We start from the raw sequence: 20,443 nt of genomic DNA, 5'->3' as shown, positions 1-20,443 counted from the left end.
ACTAGAAGTTAAATAAAAGAAACAGATTGGAGAGTAGTTAGTTATTGGCTTCATAAAAACATTAATTTAATTTTGAAAAGCCCTTATTTTCTTTAACATACATGATTAAATTTAATTGTAGGCATTTTTAAGAACTAATATATTAAATGGTATATATTAGGTTTGGAATTATAGTGCAATTCCTTTATAATCTATCTGGTAATTTACTCAGGTTTTACTCAAGAAAATTTATTGAGTGCATCTTTCATAATATACCTTTTGAGCAAATACACTTCTATTTGGAGAGGCATAATTTAATACTAACCATATCAAAATTACTGACAAGGAGTTGTGGTGAGACTTGTTTTAACAATTGTTCAGAATGGTTTTCTTAGGGTGTGGGATTAAGCACTGATTCAAGAATCGTCTGGATGCCAAATTTATACTATTTTCCAGAAGGTATTAAAATTCTATCCACAACTGAAGAAATTATCTAGGAAAGTAATAGTATCTAATATGTGTAGGGAAAATAATATTTCTGTGTATTTTGTTTTTGATGATCCTACTCTGGGGGTTACAGAGAAAAAGTTGACAGTGATCAGCCTGTGTAAGGCATTTCTTTCTGAAAGATAAGAAGGTAGAAGATAGAAAGGCAAGACAGAAGAAAAGATATTAACATTTAAGTAATAATACTTTGACTAAATGTGTTCAGAAACTAAATATAGCTGTGCTGTTTCAAAAGATCGCAGCTGGAAGAATGTTCCCATTTTTTTTTTTTTTTCAAATCTGCCTCTCAAAGTCACTGATAAAGTTTTTGAACCAATAGATCTTAAAAGGAAATGCTTTAAAAAGTAATAAGCATCTCAGCTGCTACTTCTGGGGTAACTATCGGTCAGGAGGCTGGTTGAGATTCTACTTTTTTTTTTTTTTTTAAGATTTTATTTATTTGACAAAGAGAGATCACAAGTAGGCAGAGAGAGAGGAGGAAGCTGGCTGCCTGCTGAGCAGAGAGCCTGATGCGGGGCTCAATCCCAGGACCCTGAGATCATGACCCGAGCCGAAGGCAGAGGCTTTAACCCACTGAGCCACCCAGGAGCCCCGAGATTCTACTTTTATGTGTAAGAATTCTGAGGGGTCCTAAGAAAAGTCAGCTGCCTTTGGCATTACAAGTATTCCATTACGGTGATACTTCATGAAAGAACTTTACTTTCTTCACAGTTAGGAAGGTGAGTCCTTGCACCAAGAATGAGCCACTGAAGTCACTTCCACTCGTAGTTACAGTTTTTCCTCAGAGAGCATGCTCAGGTTCATTAGAGACCAAGGATAAAAGAGGGTGAAATGGAGTTATGGGGGAAAAGCAAGGACTGAGGAATTGATGTGGTACCATTTCTCTCTTTCTCTTTTCATGCACATACCCAGTTAATGGACCTCTAAGTTGCCATTAAAAAAATGCTTAGATAACTTGAACCCTGTAGATTGGTTATAAAGAGCTAAACAAGACAATGAATCATCAAAATAGGTCAAGACGTCATTCTGCAACAGCCTGGTGCCCCATAGGGCAAGCCCTTGATATAAGTCCTTGGATAGTTTAGTTCTGCAAAGGAGGACCACCCTCCCCAACCCCACGCCAAAAATCGACTATTATGGTGCTACATAGTACAAGTGGTATGATACATAAGACTATTTAAAACCATAGACAGAATCCTTCTGTACTGATGAAGAAAGACCTTTGGGAAAAGGTGACTCTGGTAAAGGGATGAGAATGACTTAGCTATATTAATAAGGGAGAAGTTTAGAATTTTTCGAATGTCCTAGAACATTTACCAGTACTCATCATACACACTTGAAGGTATAAATAATACACCAAAGCAGGTGCCCTAAGTGACTGTGGGAGAATATTGGAAGCTGCAACTAAGAGAGGTCATTAGAAGACCAAATCTTGGAGGGGTATTAGTTATAAGGATTACACAATTTATCTTGAAGGCTATAGGGAGACAGTGAATTCCTTTTTAGAACTCATCAAGTAAAGAGATAACCTCTCTTCTGTTCTATAATAGTTGGTGTGCCTAGGAAATTACTATATTCCTTGCGTTAAATATGAAAAGTATCCTAAATGAAGAGACAAATTTTAGCTTTGTTAAGAATAAAACTTGAAAGTTAAAAGAGCAGACTACTCCTTTTGGAGCTCTTGTTCAGAACTGATGAAGATAGCCAGGGTATTCATGAATATTTTCTGCATACTTTTATCTAATTGAGTTATATCATTAAGTTGCTTTCTCTTAATGCTCTTAGTTTATGTGGTGGAAAATAACAAAATAGCACTTCAGAGGCAAGCACGCAAAACACTGTATATTATAGTGAATTTAAAATATGAAAGTTTACAGATCATAATGGACATATAGATTGCTGTGAATTTACACATACATGTACTTACCCATGTATATATAATATTGTATACATGTACATGTAATATTAAATGTGTTCTTTCTTATGCCTTTGTTAATTTTTTCCTAACATGTGTTGCCTATAGTTTGTTTGAACTCTCAGTAATTTATTCAGCTGCATTTGATAAATGACTCATGAAATTACTCACTTTTTTTTTTTTTTTACCATTTTGATACAGCAGTACAATACTGCCGTGGGTTAATTTACTATATCCAGTAATTTCAAGTAGAACAATGATTCCTGCCTAACAAATATTTTCGGCTGATTTCCATTTCTATGTAACCTGCTCTACCTTTGAATAGTCATTATATAAGGGATGTATAATACACTAATCTCAGTGAAGTAAATGGGAAAAGTGCAATAAAAACATGATGAGTTTACAAAGTTTGTTTGATTTGAAAAGCTGTTGTACCCAGTGTTTTACAGAGCTTTTTAGTCTATTTTCAAGTATTTTAAGTAAAAAAACTTTGAATTTATTGAGTGTTGGAGACCCTGATGTACCACTTACTAGCCAAATGGGCTTTGGGGAGAAACTTTTAATGTCTGTATGTTGCAATTCCAGCATCTGAACAAAAGGGGTAATTATAACTAGAGCTTCACAGATTTCATGATTCATGCATTTAAATACCTTTAAAACAATCACTGGCAGGTAAAGAGCACTTAGTATTTATTAACCAGTATTATTATTGTTATGATTTTACACTGAGGTTAAGTGCCTAGGTTCCTGTATTTTAGGGCAAAATTAGTTGCATCTGATTCCAAATCCATGAAAGTGTGATCTATAGTATCCTTTTTATTTTTCTCCAAGCTGTAATATTATGACCCTTTCCCTTTGCTTCACTGGTTTTAAATATCCTGCTGAACTTTCAAGGACTAATTCAGTCTTATATATCTTGTTAATATTTTTCTAAAGACTTCATCCTACAGAGCTCCTTCTTTGTTAGCATCTTATCTTTCTGACATATCTTCTCAATAATATTGTATTAATGTCAGAGAGATTTGTAACTTACCCAGTGCCTTGCAGAGTACGTGTTTGGTTAATAATTCTTTCTCATTCCTTCTCTTCATCATCATTCCATAAATGAAAAACTGGATTACTTTGATCATAGTAGACTGGGTGAGTTATTATCCAAATTTTCAAACTCTTTCCAATGTGTCAGTTTGTTAGCCATAACTTACTCCTTCCCTGGGCTTATCCAACCACCCCTTTTTATAACTTTTTTTTTAGATCCTTTGTGTACATTTACAGCTAAAGTTATATTGAGAAGACGACTGAAATAACGTAATTTTTTTAAGTGCTACAAATGATACGCATTGGTCTTTTCCTAAATCACCTACTTGTTCTAGAAAAATTCAAATTTGATTGGCACGATTTTCCTCTCCAAGAAAAAGCAGCTTTCAGCTAGGGAAAGTGAAAGCTTCATCTACTGAGTGTCATTACAGAACTATGCCCCAGAACAGAAGCTTCCAAATTCTAAGAAAGCTTAATTGGATGTTCTACTCGGCAATGATAATACGGTTCATTTCATGATCAGATGAGATCGAGAGAGTTGAGTCTTTTCTGATATTCAAAGTTACTTGGTTGTTTCCCTTTAATTTAGCATTTTGATAAAGCAAGATTTATACTTCTAGATCAGTTCATACACTGAGACAAAGAATTTGATTCATAGATCAAAATATAAGAAAAAATTCATTTTATTTTGTTATTATTATCATTATTAGTGATGTTTTAGTATTAGATTATTCATATTTCAAAAAATGATCTTGCTGAATAGAATTAGGTGATTCATTCTTCTTTCCATTGTGGGGTAAAAGTTTGGATCATGTAAGAGCAGTGTAGGCGGTAACAGAATAAAAAAATTTGCCTTTCACATATGTAGAATCAGCCTGCTTCTGTGAATGGTTTGTGACCCTCCAAACGGGCAATACCAAAATAACACAGTTTGGAGTGGCCATTCCCCACAGAATGTGCTGGAAGCCACATGGAGGGACGTCATTTGTGTTTTTGATAAAAGAATCTTTATGTCAACTTCTTCACTTTAAGGTCTGTTCAGAATAAGGAAGCTGAAAGCAATAATCCAAGAATTTTGAAAAATAACATGACTTTTATCCAATTGGGATGTGTAAGAGAATAATCTCTTTGGCTTCTCCTTGTCCTGTCTGTACCTATCTGTATATCTCCATGGCAGTTGTCCATTTTTAAATCTCAATTTTATAGCCTTATCAAAGGCAGAATTTTCTGCCTTTTGTAATAATGATACCTATGTTCTAGGCCTTATATTCTGACTTGGCAACTATAGATGGACCATCCATGAACAAATATTTTTATCTCTCCAGGATTGCATTTCTTAATCTCTAAATGAAGCTGTTGGATTAGATAACATCAGAAGCTTTTAAGGTTTAAATGATTCTATCACGTTAGATCTTCTTTTTACACTTTTCCCTCTCTTTTCCCTTTCTTTTTACTTTGCTCCTCCCTTTTGATGCCAGAAACTATTCTTGGAACAAAACATACAACACCTGTGCCTTTATGTGGCTTATGTTATATTGATCATAAGCTGAAGCATAAGGGTATATGGTTACATAACGGGGATGGAGAATAAGATCAGGACAATACTCCCAGAGTAGTGCGTGGTCTGACAAAAGATGTCTGCTGCAGTCAGTTAGTCATATAGTCAAAGGAAATAAAATTGACTCTCCCTACTTGATTAAATTAATTAAGTTCTACTGGATTTTCAGAAAAGCCCTTAAGAATTATAGTCTGACAGAGAGATCTGAGACTCAACCAGATACTCCTATATCACCTATGTTTCTGAACAGAGCTACCCCCTTCTTAAAGAAGAGGAAGATTAAGAAAATGATGCTATTATAACAATAAATGTTTATACTATGAAAATCATTCCTATATTTCTTCAAATGGAGTGGGTTAATTTAGTAAATATTATAGGGAAGGAGAGATAAAAAAGTTTGGGGGAGACTCTTGGATCCTGGCTTGATACTTGCACTAATTCCTGTTGTTACAGAACCTCAGTGAATTCTACCAGTGAGGGAGATTTTGATGGTAAGGGGGTAAATGAAAATGAGCTAAATATGCCTAAGACAAGAATCAATAGGATATCAAACTCCAGGATCTCCTCAATTCCTGATTGTAAAGTTATAGAGGTGTGCTGGACCCATTTTGTATTTCCTTACAGAGTTGATGGTGTACATCCCTTTCTGCAGTTCAGTGACTTGGCTTTGGTAGCTCGGAGGTGGCCACGGTGGAAGTGTTTATGGAAATCAACAAACACTACAAATCAAGATATATTTTCCCCCAGAGCACTGTTGTTAATAATCTACCAGCACAAGGAAAATGACAAATGCCTATACTGGCTCCCTTTAGTTTTTAGTACAAGTTATTACACTGGGAAGGCAAAGTGGAAATTTTGGGTTATTTCTCCAGGGCAAAGAATTCTGGTTGGGTTGCATGATGTAACTGGAAATTGTTCTCTGGTGGGAAGGAAGTACATATGCATGGTACAGTTTAAATCTTATTAGGTGGGGACATTTTTGAATTAAGGGAACAACGGTGTGTGTATGTGGGGGGGTTAAGAATCAAGTAAAGAAGAACAAAATAGATCAAAGTACAGTGATCCATCATGTTCAAAGTGACGCCCCAGTGACTGTAATCAAGCCCTGTTGCTAGCCATGACTGAATGATAAATTCTCAGGCAGATACAAGGGCCACATTTGAATAATCAAATTTACTGTCACTGGGATTTAATTTGAGCTGAGACATCTGGAAGATTGGAGGTCATAGGAACAGTGTAATCTTATGGCAGGTGATATCTTGTTTCTGGAGGGAAATAACACAGACTTAGCCCTGCTGGGCATGGCTTATTTCATCCCTCATGAGATCATGGATCACAGTTTTATTCTATCCTCGTTCCCTAGAATTCTCAGCGCGGTAAAGCACTTTTCAGAGAAACTAGACTTCCATCATTAGTTATTTCCTAATTGGAAAGAATGGTTAAGAGTTGTCTGGACCCTGGCAATGAAAATAGGGAGGAGATACGTGGGTGAAAAGTATATATGGTAAATGGTATAATCTAACATTACTTTCTCCTATAGTCTTTGACTTCCTTCTTTTATATCAGGGTTCTGGCTTTTTGATATTACTTAGCATAAGTCACATTTTGATCTAGGTCTGCTTTGACTAAACCACTAAATTGTTAGAATTACAGTTTCTGCAAGCTATTGAATTCCAAATTGTTGTGTGTTCACCTGTAGCAATGACTTAAGCCTGATCCAAAATCACATTCTGCTCTTCATGATTGAGTGTATGCAAAGTAATCCTCTACAAATTCTCATTTTTTATAATAAAAGATTTTAAATCTACAAAATTTACTTTGGGTGTAGTGCTTTTATTCTTTATTCTGATTTTGTACTTCACTAATTGGAGCAGTTGAGAGGCTATAAATGTTATTGAATTGGGTAAATTTTTAGATCTGTACAGCAAGAAAGACACAGCAGAAACATTACAGAGTAGTTTGAGGAATTGGGAGGCTCCAGATCCTTTGAATGCTCCTGAATACCCTTATTTTAATGATCAGGGTTCCTTAATTTCCTCTCAGTATATCTTCCATATAAAAGAATTAGTGAGGTTGTGAATTTAACTGCTATTTTAGTTAAGCTCCCCTAGAATCAATTTCTTTTTTTTTCCTTTTTTTTTTTAAAGATTTTATTTATTTATTTGTCAGACAGAGATCACAAGTAGGCAGAGTGGCAGGCAGAGAGAGAGCAGGGGGTAGTAGGCTCCCTGCTGAGCAGAGAGTCTGATGTGGGCTGGATTCCAGTCCTGGGATCATGACCTGAGCCAAAGGCAAAAGCTTAACCCACTCAGCCACCCAGGTGCCCCCCCTAGAATAAATTTCTAGATTTGATATTTAGTTAGCTTCAGCTATGTGGTGACGAAAGATAAGATTTTCTTTGTTTCAGCTTGGTAAAATGTAGGAACTGAGGATCACATCTAAATCTTGTGGTAGGCTAGGGTTGTTTTTAGGGTTGTCTTACTTTAAATTACTCTGTACCATTAGATATGGTAAAGATACTGTCATATTCCTAGAATTTTTCATCCTTTGTGGTTTTTCTAGTAAATAAAATCAGTAACTTGATTGACTAATTCACTGTTCTGCACCATCATAGGCTAGAACTTTTCTGTTCTTGGAAGATGGGAAAGTATCCTACTACTTTTGTTGCATGTTAACCATGTAACACATTGAAAAAAAGATAAATTTCTATAAGGATCTGTGGCCCTTGCCCTACTCCTATTATTTAATTCTGTGTTTGTTAAGGTGTCTATGGATGAAAGCAGTTGACACAGTTCTGATGGTACCTGACTAGACCTTCTGATGCTACTACATTCCCACACACTGGCCATCATGAGGTGGCTCTGCTGTATATAATGTAAACACAATAATATGCATTTTAATTATTTTATAATCTGCAGACAGTGGCATAATTAAAAATTGTATATGAAACATAGGTGTTAGATACAGGTGACCTGCCTTGCTAAGTGACTTCACAATCATAAAATATTATTATGCTATAATTTCAGAGACATAAAGTTGATGGTATAAAAGGCTAGGAAGACTAGGAAGCCTTCCTATTGGGATCTAGGGCCTGAGTACAAGAATAAAGTCTCTACCAACTTAAGTGTATTGTCCACAAGAACCTGGAGACTCTTGAAAAACAGGACTTGCTCCAAATCCTTGACCCTTGTGCCTCCCAGTCCATTCTCTTGAGAGTGTACTTCTGTGTATTTCAGGATAGTTTGTACCTTCTATGAGAACAATATATCACAATTCTTTCCTTCTCTAAAACTCCTGCCTACTCTTTTAGAAGATTGAGTCACAAACTTCGGTTAAAATTTTTTTTTTTCGTTAAAAAAAAAAAGAAGGAAAAATAGGAATGTTTCTTGAAAAGAAAATGAGATCATTTACAAAGTTAAATAGCTAGATAATTAGGTCTCAGGAAGGATAAATTCCAACTCAAACTGCTGTAAACCAAGAGGAAACTCATTGACTTATATGGCTGCTACAGTGTTGGTTTGATCCAGCACTTCAAAACTTTCACTAAGAAATTAGCTTCTTTCTGTTTTTCTCCTGCCTTTGTACTACTCTAAAGTTGACTCTTTCTGTTGTGTCATAGGACTGCAGCCATGGGCTTCTGAGGTTCATTCTTCCTGGCTTATATTAAGAGTGTGTGTGTGTGTGTGTGTGTTTGAGGGAGGGAGGGAGGGAGGCAGAGAGAGAGAGAGAGAGAGAGAGAGAGAGAGAGATGCTTGTCTATTTTAATCACTGAATAAAAGTCCCAAGCTTCCCTGTGATTGGACTAATTTTAGCACTTGTTCATTCATGGAAAATCATACACTAACTACTTGGCTTAGGCATTGGTTTGCTGCTAAATGATTAAAATCAGCTCTCTAAAAACATATAACCATGTAACTATGTACATAAGATCATTATGAATTTTGCTCACGGAAAAGATGTTTGGCCCACAATTCACAAATAAAAAAATACACAGCACTCTTCAATGTAAATTCCATATGACCAATTAATTCTCCGAATTACTAACTTTTGCCAAACTCTCATATCTGTAGCCAACCTATGGTTGCAATCCAGTAATGATTTGAAAATATCCTAGCTGTTGGGAAACCACCAATTCATTCATTGGTGATGGGAGTGAATTACTTGCTCATTTGGACAATAGTTTTACAGTATTGGAAAAATATATATTATTTAGCTATCAGCATGATGTCGCTGACCAGAGTTGAGAAAAGGTATGTAGTAGCACAACATTACATAGAATTCCCACCATACAGATTCAATAAGTGTCAAAATCTGAAGAACATCAATTCTAATAAAGTACAGTAAGGTAATATAAAATGATTAGGAATTGGTGTATTTTAAGTATTTTCATATAACTTACGTATGAGTTCATAATTTAGTTTTTAATAATGACTCAACTCTTTGTATTAGTCCTGACTACTAACTTGCAAACTTTGAAGAAATTTAGCAGTTGGCTCCAGAGAGTTGCTGTGAGCTAGATCTAGCCCACCTAGCCTGGGGTCTAGGTTACATACCCACCCCTAATTCTGAAACTGTGCATGGGGATGAATTATGTTGTTGGCTTCAGCAAATTAGGATACATCTTGAACTAGAGATCGGATATTAGCATCCCAATTATATGAATGGGGCATTAAGATACTGTTAGCACTTGGGAAGGGAAGATGAATTTAGAAAGGCTACTAAAAATTTCTCCTGCCAGCAGGAGCATCAGTATCCTGGGATCTCAGCAGCAGGAACTTGGGGTCATTTGCTGCAGTGCTGACCTGGTATGACTCAGCTACCACTTTCTAACTTTATGCACCTTTGCTCAGCCTTCTGGTTGCTGGGAAAAGACTATGACTGATCCAGCTTAGATCACCAGGAGTCAATATTTCGTCCAAATAAAATTGCTAAATGCCACTGAAATAGGCAAAATACGTTTAATGTATGCTAAATAAAATGCAAAGTAATCTCATTTTAATTCCAAAGGTTGGTAATATATTCCATGTTTAAAACAAATGGAATCTTGGGGCCCTGGCTGGCTCAGTGGGTTAAAGCCTCTGCCTTTGGCTCAGGTGATGATCCCAGGGTCCTGGGATTGAGCCCTGTGTTGGACTCTCTGCTCAGTGGGGAACCTGCTTCCTCCTCTCTCTCTGCCGGTCTCTCTGCCTACTTGTGATCTCTCTGTCAAATAAATAAGTAAAATCTTAAAAAAAAAAAAAAAAAAACAAATGGAATCTTAAAGATGAAAAAATAAATATATAAATAAAAAATAAAACAAATGGAATCTTAAAATACAGTGGACCTTGAATAGCATGTATTTGAACTGCATGGGACCACTGATATGTGGTTTTTGTTTGTTTGTTTGTTTGTTTTAGATAAATTCAGTATAGTCTTCTAAATGTATGTTCTCTTCCTTAATATTTTCTTTATTTTATTGTAAGAACACAGTAAAAAATGCATTTAACTCAGAAGATTTGTGTTAATTGACTCTATGTTATGGTAAGGCTTCCAATCAACACTAGGCTATTTTGGAAGGGTCAGAAAGTTATATACAGATTTTTCAACTATGCAAGGAGTTGGCACCTTGAATCTCTACATTTTTTAAGGGCCAACTGTATTATATTTTGGGATTTTGTGTAATAACTGCATCATGAGTAAGAATTTAGGGGACTTTTAAATCTCTCTTGATCTTAGATTTACAAAGCTCTAAGTAAAATAAAATAATGATTGATTATGAATTAAATGTGCGTTAATTGAATTAGGTTTGATTACAAGTAGCAGAAGGTCCCACAGAGCCTTGGTTTTCTTTTTTCTTTTTTTAATTTAAATTCAATTAGTCCACATATAGTTGATCCTTAGTTTCAGATGTAGTGTTCAATGATTCCTCAGTTGCTTATAACACACAGTGCTCATCACATCACGTGTTCTCCTTAAATAGCCTGGGTTTATTTTTATTTATTTTATTTTTGAATTTTTATTTATTTATTTGACAGAATAAGAGGGAGAGTGCACAAGCAGGCAGAGCAGCAGATAAAGGGAGACGGAGAAGCAGGCCCCTTACTGAGTAAGGAGCCTAGGACTCTGGGATCATGACCTAAGCCAAAGGCAGTCACTTAACCAACTGAGCCACCCAGGTGCTCCATAGCCTTGGTTTTAATAAGAATAAGAAATTTCTTTCTTTCTTGAAGTCTGGAAGTAGTCACTTGAAACATACTATGATACTCCACAGAATCTGAAAACCACATGATAACCTCAATTCCCAGAATAATCTCATGAAAGGAGATGATTGCTCCAGTTCTAATACTGCATCCCCATTTCAGCCAGCAGAAAGGGCATGTTCTAGAAGCATTACACTTGATTCTGTTCACATTCCATTGACCAGAAGGCACAAGACTACTTTGGTATTGCTGTAAGATAGCTATGTGCAAGTATGTACAAGGGGAACAAAACACACCCAAAGATTTCTGAAATTTTAATAATATACCAATAATACAATTATAGTTAGCCAACAAGGAAATATTTGCTTATAAATTATGATTAGAGCTGCGAAGAAAATAAACATAACACTACAAGGGGGAAAATGATCAGTAAAATGATTGGTAGAAATTAATTCCCCCTAAGAGGCAAAAGAAAGAAATATGGGAAAGCTTCATGGAGAGCCTTTTGATAAGCGGATATAATTTGCAAAGATTTGGGCTGGAGATAAGCTGAGAAAGGGAATTTAAATACAGGGAAAACATAAGCATCACAGACATCCAAAAATGTGGGCTTTGTTCAGAGGCCATCATGCAGTTTTGTTTGTTGAAATTAAGTGTGTATGAGCAGTAAAATGAATAATCTAACACTTGGACAAAATTTATTCTGTGCCAAGCACTGTTTTAAGTACTTGCCTTTACTCATTTACTCTCCACAATCACAATCTCAGGTACATTCTGTTGTTTTTCCCATTTTCAAATGAGGAATTTGAGGCATAGAAAGGATAGATAACTTGCTTAAATTCACAAAGCTCTGATTTTAGGCAGTGTAACTCTGAGTCTGCTCTTAACAGTTGGACTATATTGCTTTAAAATAGGGAGATCTCTAACGGAGGGCCAATGATGTTGTACTCAATAATTTGGACTTAATTCTATAGACAATGGGGAGCTACTAAAGACTTTGGAGTAGAGGTAGATGATATATTTGAATTTGTGTTTTGGGGATATTGGTTTAATATTTGTGGGATGGACATAATTAAATAGACTAAGAATGGTGTGTCATTTGGGAGATGCTAGAAAAGACCCAACAAGAATCAACATAAATCTTTACTGAATAATGAATGAAATGTTTGGGAGACTTTCTGAGACAAGTTTTTCTAATCTGTAGTACCTATTCAGGGTAGAATAAAATTGAAAGAAATATTGGCAATCCTTTAATATGAGGGGTAAATATTAATTATTGATCCTCTCTGCAATGGCAAGGTTAACTCAGAAGGAAGGCGGTAATGTTTATGAAGCATCTAGTTTGTGCCTAGAGCTAACATGGGCTCGTATGATTTTTAATTCTCACAACAGAAGTATGGGAAGTAGGGCTTCTCACTGAATTCTATTCATTCTCAGATGAAGGCAGCATGACTAATTTTTGACCAGTTTTGTCAGCAAATGACACAACTGGAATTGGGTTTCAAGTCTTCTGTCCTTACACTACACAGCACCAATAGCAGTACCCATTACCAGTTCACAAGGTAAGTTGGCCAGTCACAAAGCCTCAGAATATGTGGCCACATGTACAACTTGAGACCTGTTTTGAAATAAACATTCCTTTTATTTTTTTTTTAAAGATTTACTTATTTAATTGACAGAGAGAGAGAGAGATCACAAGTAGGCAGAGAGATAGGCAGAGAGAGAGGAGGAAGCAGGCTCCCTGCTGAGTAGAGAGCCTGATGTGGGGCTTGATCCCAGGATCTTGAGTCAAAGGCAGAGGCTTAACCCACCGAGCCACCCTGGCGCCCCTAAATACTCCTGTGAAATGCAGTCTTCTCTGAGATTACCTTGACGTTAGCTCTAAAGTAAGACAAATGAGCGTGAGTAGAAAAATCTCTATTGATTTCTGTCTTATTCACATCATTAAGTGACATGTACCAGACCTCTTTATTACAGAGGAAGAAGATATTAAATGTTTTCTGAGATTCCCGACTTTCTTGTTTCCTGGGGTCCTTCATCCTCACTCATGTTGTCACAGTCCTCAGACCAAAAGAAATACTTAAAAGTTCCATTTATTACACAGAGAAGTCCAAATAACTCAGTCAGTACTTATGTCCTAACAACTAATATTAGATGTCTGAAGAAAATAATATGAATAAATTACTTAAAAATCAGTTAATTTTTATGTAAGCACAATTACCAGTGGGATTTGAGTATGGCACACCTCTAAGATATTAGCACTGCCCAAGACATCACAGGGACCCTCATTTCACCTGTATTGCACATCGGGTTTTTTGCTTAGTACTTGGTTTTCTTCTGATCGGTCACTGAAAATCCAGCTATGCTGGACCAAGAGATGCCATTGAAAGGATTTTAGCACAATGTACTCCCGAAACTCAACTACTTCAAACCAGTAGTTTGCGGCAATCTGACAATCACTGTGTTTCTCTTAAAAATTTAAGGTATTCCCTAGTGCCTGGTGACTAGTTTGGGAAACATGCATATACATTATTTGCCACATACCAAGAGTTTTGACCTAGACACATTACAATTTGCATCCAAGCATATTTAATTCAAAACATGTTTTTCAACTCTGATGTTTTTATTCCAAATACAGATGATTTTATAGATGCATCCTGATGCTGATTTGAAGTCATGTTTAAATCCTTGTTTCATTATTCACTGGCAATTGGTCTCTGGGCAAGTTACCCAACATCTGTGAGCCTTAGTGTCTTCCTGTTTTTTAATCTGTTCCGTGGAAATAGTCATAAGCACTTTTCATGGTGCCTGTCAGAATTAGTGTAAATGTTGTATTGGAACTACCTAGGACAACAGTTGGTGCCTTTGGGGCTTCATCTAATATTGTTTTTTTTTTTTTTTTTCCCTCTTTCCTCTCTGAAGAGAGACTATCTCATGGAATTGACTGTACTTCTTTTCTGAATAACACATACTTGAAATGAGAAAGCCTTCTGTAAAGGCTGTGAAGGGCAATGACTTTTAAATTAGCAGAAGGAGGCTAATGCAGATGAGATGAGATGTTTAATTCTGGAGAATTTATGTCGCCAGAACCATTAACAATCTCCTTTCCAGGAGCAATTATCTCAGCAGCAAAGTAAGCACTGAGGGACACACATGCAAGAAGTAGACAAGCAAAAGACAGATGAATTTAGAAAATACAAACTAAGAGGTGTTCTGTAGTAAAGTATATCCCGTGGGCTCCTAAAAAAATAAATTCTAGGGAATATTATTCTTTATAGGGTTTTTTTCCTGTATATTATGAGGGTTACTGATCAGGATTCTCACAAAGATGAATAATTCCTAATTATTTTCAACGTGTGGGTCATGCGTGACTGTATGACTGAGAGAAATTGAACCACTGATTCCATGACCCATTCTGTTCCTCTCTCTCCTGGTCAGCCATACGCAGTTGGGAAAATTATGCCTACTGGAGACCAATTTCTCACTCATTCAACATTCCCTCAGAGCTACATCAGATCATTAACAAGGATTTTCTCAATTAACTACTAAATCAGCAATTAAGGCTTAAGAGATATCTACTGCAAATAAAGGGGTTATTGATTTTAATTCAGTCATATCTTATAATTATGGATATTAATCACACACAGTCCTTAATGGCAAACTAGGACTCTCTGTAGCTGTCAGACATGACAGAAGGAGGCAAAGTTAAATGACTTTCAAGTGGACAAACTGCCATTACTTAGTAATGAGATTGAACAGTATGGCACTAATTTAAAAAACAGGATAGATGATTTACAGGGTAATTTAAAAATGACTTGAGATTTATATTTAGGCTTGCTTAAAACTCATCAGCCATGTAATACATGAATACATTCATTGAAGGATCATCTACAATTGCCTTAATGGAAAGGCAACATGCTACAAGAAACAGTTACAGCTACACTCTGTGTTCACACAGACCAGTGCATATGCCAAATCATGTCTTCATTAACATATCACATGGAAATGTAACTTGTTAAAAATAGTAATGGAAGAGTGGTGAGAGCGTATTAACCTAATGAAGTCCTTCATATTTAAATTTATTAAAATAAAAAAATAAGATTTTTTTTTCTATCTGGATATGTTCATTTTGGTCTAACAGAATATGTAAAGTCTCATAAAAAAAAAAATAGAAAAAGACTGCAGCCCACCACCTTTCTCTCTTTTACCAGATGGCAACATTTTCTTTAGCATTCTTTCGTGTTTGCCAAAGCCCCAGCTATCAGCCATGTGTTGAATGAGTTTCGGCAATCTGGAATACACAGTCCGGGTTGTATTAGACAGTGTTGTAATTTTGCACAAAAATTTTCCTTGCCCAAGACCAATTATCTTTAGACCTTGTTTAAATGTATTGATTCCAAGCTTCATGCAAATTCCTACGACTGACAGCAACCTTCTCATAGAGTTTGTTTACATTATATCTTTATCAAGTGCTACCATTCCTGGTCTGCTGTTTCCGTGATTGCAGATTGCAAGTCTTTCTTTTCTGTCCTAAACAGGTTCTTGAGTGTCGAAGCAAAAACTGCCTCTGACGAAGTTAAAGAGGTAAGGAAGTTTTTATTCAAGGTTTTATTTATTGTAGTCAAGAGGGAGATCAGACTAAACTCTGAACTCATTTCCTCTGAAACAAAGGGTAAGGAGATTTGTAAGCACTGGGGTGAGAGAAAACACAGGCCATCTGTGTTTGCTAATTTGCTTTTTCCCAAAGAAAAGTAAATTTTCTCCAGTTTTTGTGATGGGAGGTAATTTTACAAGCTGGAGTAAAATTTACACTGAAGTTCGGCTCCTGTCCTCCCACAGAGATTGGGAGATAGGAGAACTCTCTTCCTTGATGTTGAAATGTCAAGAGGGATGGCTGTCAGATCCCCTAGACAGGTAGTCCTGGTTTATAACACTGACAGTAGCTTTTTTTTTTTTTTTTTTTGTAAATTTACATTTCAAAGGGGGCAGAGAAGGAATTTGCAGTTTCAAAGTTTTTAAAGTAAATGCTCCAAGAAAAGGAAGATCTAACTAGGTATTAGGGTCAGGAATAAGCCTGTCTAAAGTTGAATTAAGGTGAGCACTTTAAGGCTGTGTTCACCACCTGAATTACTAGGACTCTGTGGTGACAACTGATAAGAATAATGAGAACCTCATAATAATGGCAGATGGTTAGGATACATTTCAGAATTTAGCAGCCAAGGTGTCCCAGTGTTTGTTCCCAGAGTCAGTTATGGTTATGGTGATAGACTCATTAACTGCACTTGAGAAGTCATAACAAAACCCAGAAGGTGAAAATTTATTTTGTGCCTGTATATCTTAAGTCATACTTCTCAATGGTTCTCACCCCTTTTACAGAAATGTTCGAGATTAAAGGTGTCTCCAAAACCTGCCATTATTTCTCCCAAAGCCATTGCCTTTCTGTGGATTTAACTGTTGTTAAATCTGAATATACCCATATACCATCTACATGGTAGTGTTTCTACATTTCCAAAGTACACTCATTTTTCATTTGATCCATACAACAGCATCTTGAAGCAGAAAAGGACAGAAACTATGATTCTCTTTTTACAAGACTAGAAAATTGAGGTTCCTGGGATCTAAGCAACTTGCCCACGGTCACATAGATAGCAAATAGTAGTACTAACTTCTACTACATCCAGACTTTGATATAAAATTTTCCCAAGTAGTACTACTTGCAATTTAGCCAAAGTGTGATTTTTGAAGCACATGGATTGTTTTTATTTTTTGAGGGCATTTGAGAAAAATCTGTCGTATTATTGAAGTAATACTGTCCAAGTAAGTGAGCCAGCATTAGCCTTCTTCCTCTCTTTTGGATGTTCCTCCTAATTGCTTGTGTACTTGGCTTTTCAAATCCCTGTCAAGTGTTAAGATAATTAAAGGGACATTTGATCTCTTTATGTATTTTTATAATCTGTAAATGGATAGACAATCTTATATTTCTTTATATTCTTGTACAACCATATGTGTAAATTTATTCTTATCAACAGACTTTTATGTTTCCCAAATTGCTTCTCTCTTTTTAAAAAAGATCTATTTATTTATTTGGGGGAGGGGGAGAAAGTATGAACAAGTGGCAGGAGGGGCAGAGGACAAGAATCTTTAAGCAGACTCCCCACTGAGCTTGGAGCCCACCAGGGCTCAATCTCAGTATCATGACATGAGCTAAAAGTAAGAGTCGTATACAACTGACTGAACCACCCGGGCATCCCTTCCTCCTCTATTTCTAGTGTTTACAAAATAATATTCATCATTAACATTTCAATATTAACATTTTTGTTTTATGTTAGACTTAGACTCTTATTTTGGAGCCAAACCTATGATTCCCAAAATGTGGACTTTTACTGCGAATAAAGTATAGAAATACATATTAATGAATGAGGGTCAGTCGGGGTGGGGGGGTGCAAAGAATGTGCATTTAAAGTGTTAGCTGCCCCAATAATGGGTCTGTGATTAAAGGAGTGAGACTGATACAAAGCGAAGGTCAAGCAAAGCTTTATTTCATGCCAAGCATCAAGAAACAAACCGAATATTTGGGGCCACGCCTCTTACAGAAAGGGTGACCTCTCTCTGCTTCACAGATTAGCTTTTAAGGGCAAAGGCCATGTGGTTGGGCCTGGCCATGCACAGGTGGCCAATGAAATTGTAACACACAGAGAAATCTGCACAGTCATGCTAGGTCACACATAAGTGACCAACTGAATTACAGTTTACCCTAGTAGATATTTGAACTGGCCTATCACTTTGGTCAAAATTGGCGCCCAAAAGGCTCCCAAAGGGTGGGGCCCATACTCCTTGGTAACTAGGGAGACAGTATGCACCCCCCCCACACTGATTGGATGTCTCCACCTGGCCTGACCCACATTTGTATTTGGGCTTTGTTACCTGGGACTGGTTTCCGGGACTTGTTTTTAAGTAAGTCCCCTGGGGGAAGAGGGGCAGGGACAGTTTAAGGGTTAAACAACAAAGTTATTGTTTAACCAGATGGAAGCCTCTGGCTAAATAGGTCCTTACAAAAGAAGGTCCCCAATAATTCTGTGTACTTTATGATTTAAGATGCACTGGTCCTAGGTTGTTTTTTTTTTTTAAATTATTAAAGATTTTATTTATTTATTTGACGGAGAGAGATCACAAGTGGGCAGGGAGGCAGGCACAGAGAGAGAGAAAGAGAGAGAGAGGAGGAAGCAGGCTCTCTGCTGAGCAGAGAGCCCGAAGTGGGACTCGATCCCAGGACCCTGAGATCATGACCTGAGCCGAAGGCAGCGGCTTAACCCATTGAGCCACCCAGGTGCCCCGGTCCTAGCTTTTTTATTCTTCCAACCCCTCATCTTGGTTAATGCATTTCCTATTCCTCTGAAAATCTTCATTTTAAAAAGCAAACCCATCACTGCCACTACCACTATAACTTAGTGAATAGCAATGTCATTGGGTTTATAGTACCTATTTTCAAAATAATTTTAATTTTCTCAAATTCATATAATAGTATGTTGTGAAGGAAGAGAAAATCTTCCTCAGAAAACTTTGTAAATGAAAATTAAAGTCAAAACCAAAATTATAGACACAGAAGAAATTTTATCCATTGAATGTGTTTTCATACTCTTTAATGGGTTAATCTATCATGAAATGGACCGTATTTGTATCCCCAGTCCTCAGAACCCATCATTTTCATGGTGGACTTTTAGGCCTCTTAGTAGACCTATATGACACTCCATTTCAGCCTTCAGGTTAATTCTTTGAATTACTACTGCCACCTGATAGAGCTGAACCAGAATTTAAAGAGAGAAACATGAGGAGAAAACTATGGATAGTTTATAATTTTGCCAAAAAGACTTTTCTAACATTTAGAAAATTCCAAAGGTAGAATTGACTGACTTAGGAGGTAGAGAATTCCTTAGAAGGTAGAAAGTGAATTTGTATGTAAAGATATAATGGAAGAAATGAATGTAGTTGTGTAAAACAAAAACAGACTATTTGATCTCTGAGGTCCTTTTTAATTCTCTTCTTAATCTCAGAGTATTTAGATTTGCCATCTGTCCAACCAAAGTTATTATAGCTTTCCCACTCAGTTATTATTCCTTGAATGCTAGTTATAATTCATTTGAATTTCTCATTTTTATAGAACAAAATCTGTGAGAGAATATTAAATGAAGTATTATGCCTTGAATTTCCTTGTCCAGAGCACATGCAAAACAAAAATAAGAATTCTTCTATTCACCCAAATAATAAACAGTTTAATGAAATCTCTTAAATGTCAGGTAATATAAAACCATGGGAACTTTGAAGGACCTTAGGTTCCTCAAGAAAATTTAATTTAATTTAAAGATTTTGTTTATTTACTTGACAGAGAGAGAGCACATAGCAAAGGGAGAGGGAGAAGCAGACTCTGGGCTGAGCAGGGAGCAGGGCTTAATCCCAGGACTCTAGGATCATGACTTTAAGAAAATATTAAACTCAAAAATATCATTGATATGTTTCTATATACCTTGTTTTCCCCAATAATTTTGCCAGTGATTAGTAGTTTTTATATCTTTCAGAAGATTTTGTGTTGGCTTTTTAATATTTTCTTTTGTTAAGCATTTTTTAGACACTTTGGCTAAATACTAATGATAGTTTAATATCCTGAAAAAGTAAAAAATCAGCCAATTGTCTGGGTACATTGTTTTTCTTTTTTTTTTTTTTAAGATTTTATTTATTTATTTGACAGAGATCACAAGTAGACAGAGAGGCAGGCAGAGAGAGAGAGGAGGAAGCAGGCTCCCCGCTGAGCAGAGAGCCCTATGTGGGGTTCTATCCCAAGACCCTGAGATCATGACCTGAGCCAAAGGCAGAGGCTTTAACCCACTGAGCCACCCAGGTGCCCCAGTACATTGTTTTTCTAATGAAAAAGACTCTGGAGTTCCCATCCATGTAAGTACACACTTCATTTTCTCATATAATTGGACTGCACGAAAACCTCTCATTTAAAGGATTATGTGGGGGGCACCTGGGTAGCTCAGTAGGTTAAGCCTCTGCTTTTGGCTCAGGTCATGATCTCAAGGTTCTGGGATCGAGCCCCACATGGGCTCTCTGCTCATCACGGAGCCTGCTTTCCCCTCTCTCTCTGCCTCTCTGCCTACTTGAGATCTCTCTCTCTGTCAAATAAATAAATAAAATCTTTAAAAAAAATAAAATAAAGGATTATGTGGAATAGGTCTTCTCACCTCCAACAGAAATTATTCTTTCCCTTTACTA

The 20,443-nt window shown here is 36.4% G+C and overlaps 1 protein-coding gene across 2 annotated transcripts in view; it reads left to right on the top strand.

Moving 5' to 3' along the window:
* The window catches only part of LOC309844936 (uncharacterized protein), a 422,422-nt gene that overhangs the window by 278,884 nt on the left and 123,095 nt on the right, over positions 1-20,443 (top strand). For both annotated transcript variants that reach the window (XM_082692366.1, XM_082692369.1), the window contains one exon: positions 15,712-15,757. Coding sequence is in view for 1 of the 2 variants with exons in the window: in XM_082692369.1 (XP_082548495.1) it covers positions 15,712-15,757 (46 nt within the window). In the remaining variant the exon portion in view is untranslated. The remainder of the gene's footprint in view (positions 1-15,711; positions 15,758-20,443) is intronic.

The sequence above is a fragment of the Mustela nivalis genome, assembly GCF_964662115.1.
Source record: "Mustela nivalis genome assembly, chromosome: 12".
NCBI lineage: Eukaryota > Metazoa > Chordata > Mammalia > Carnivora > Mustelidae > Mustela > Mustela nivalis.
The sequence above is the reverse complement of the archived record's forward strand: the minus strand, read 5'-3'. Positions and strand labels throughout refer to the sequence as shown.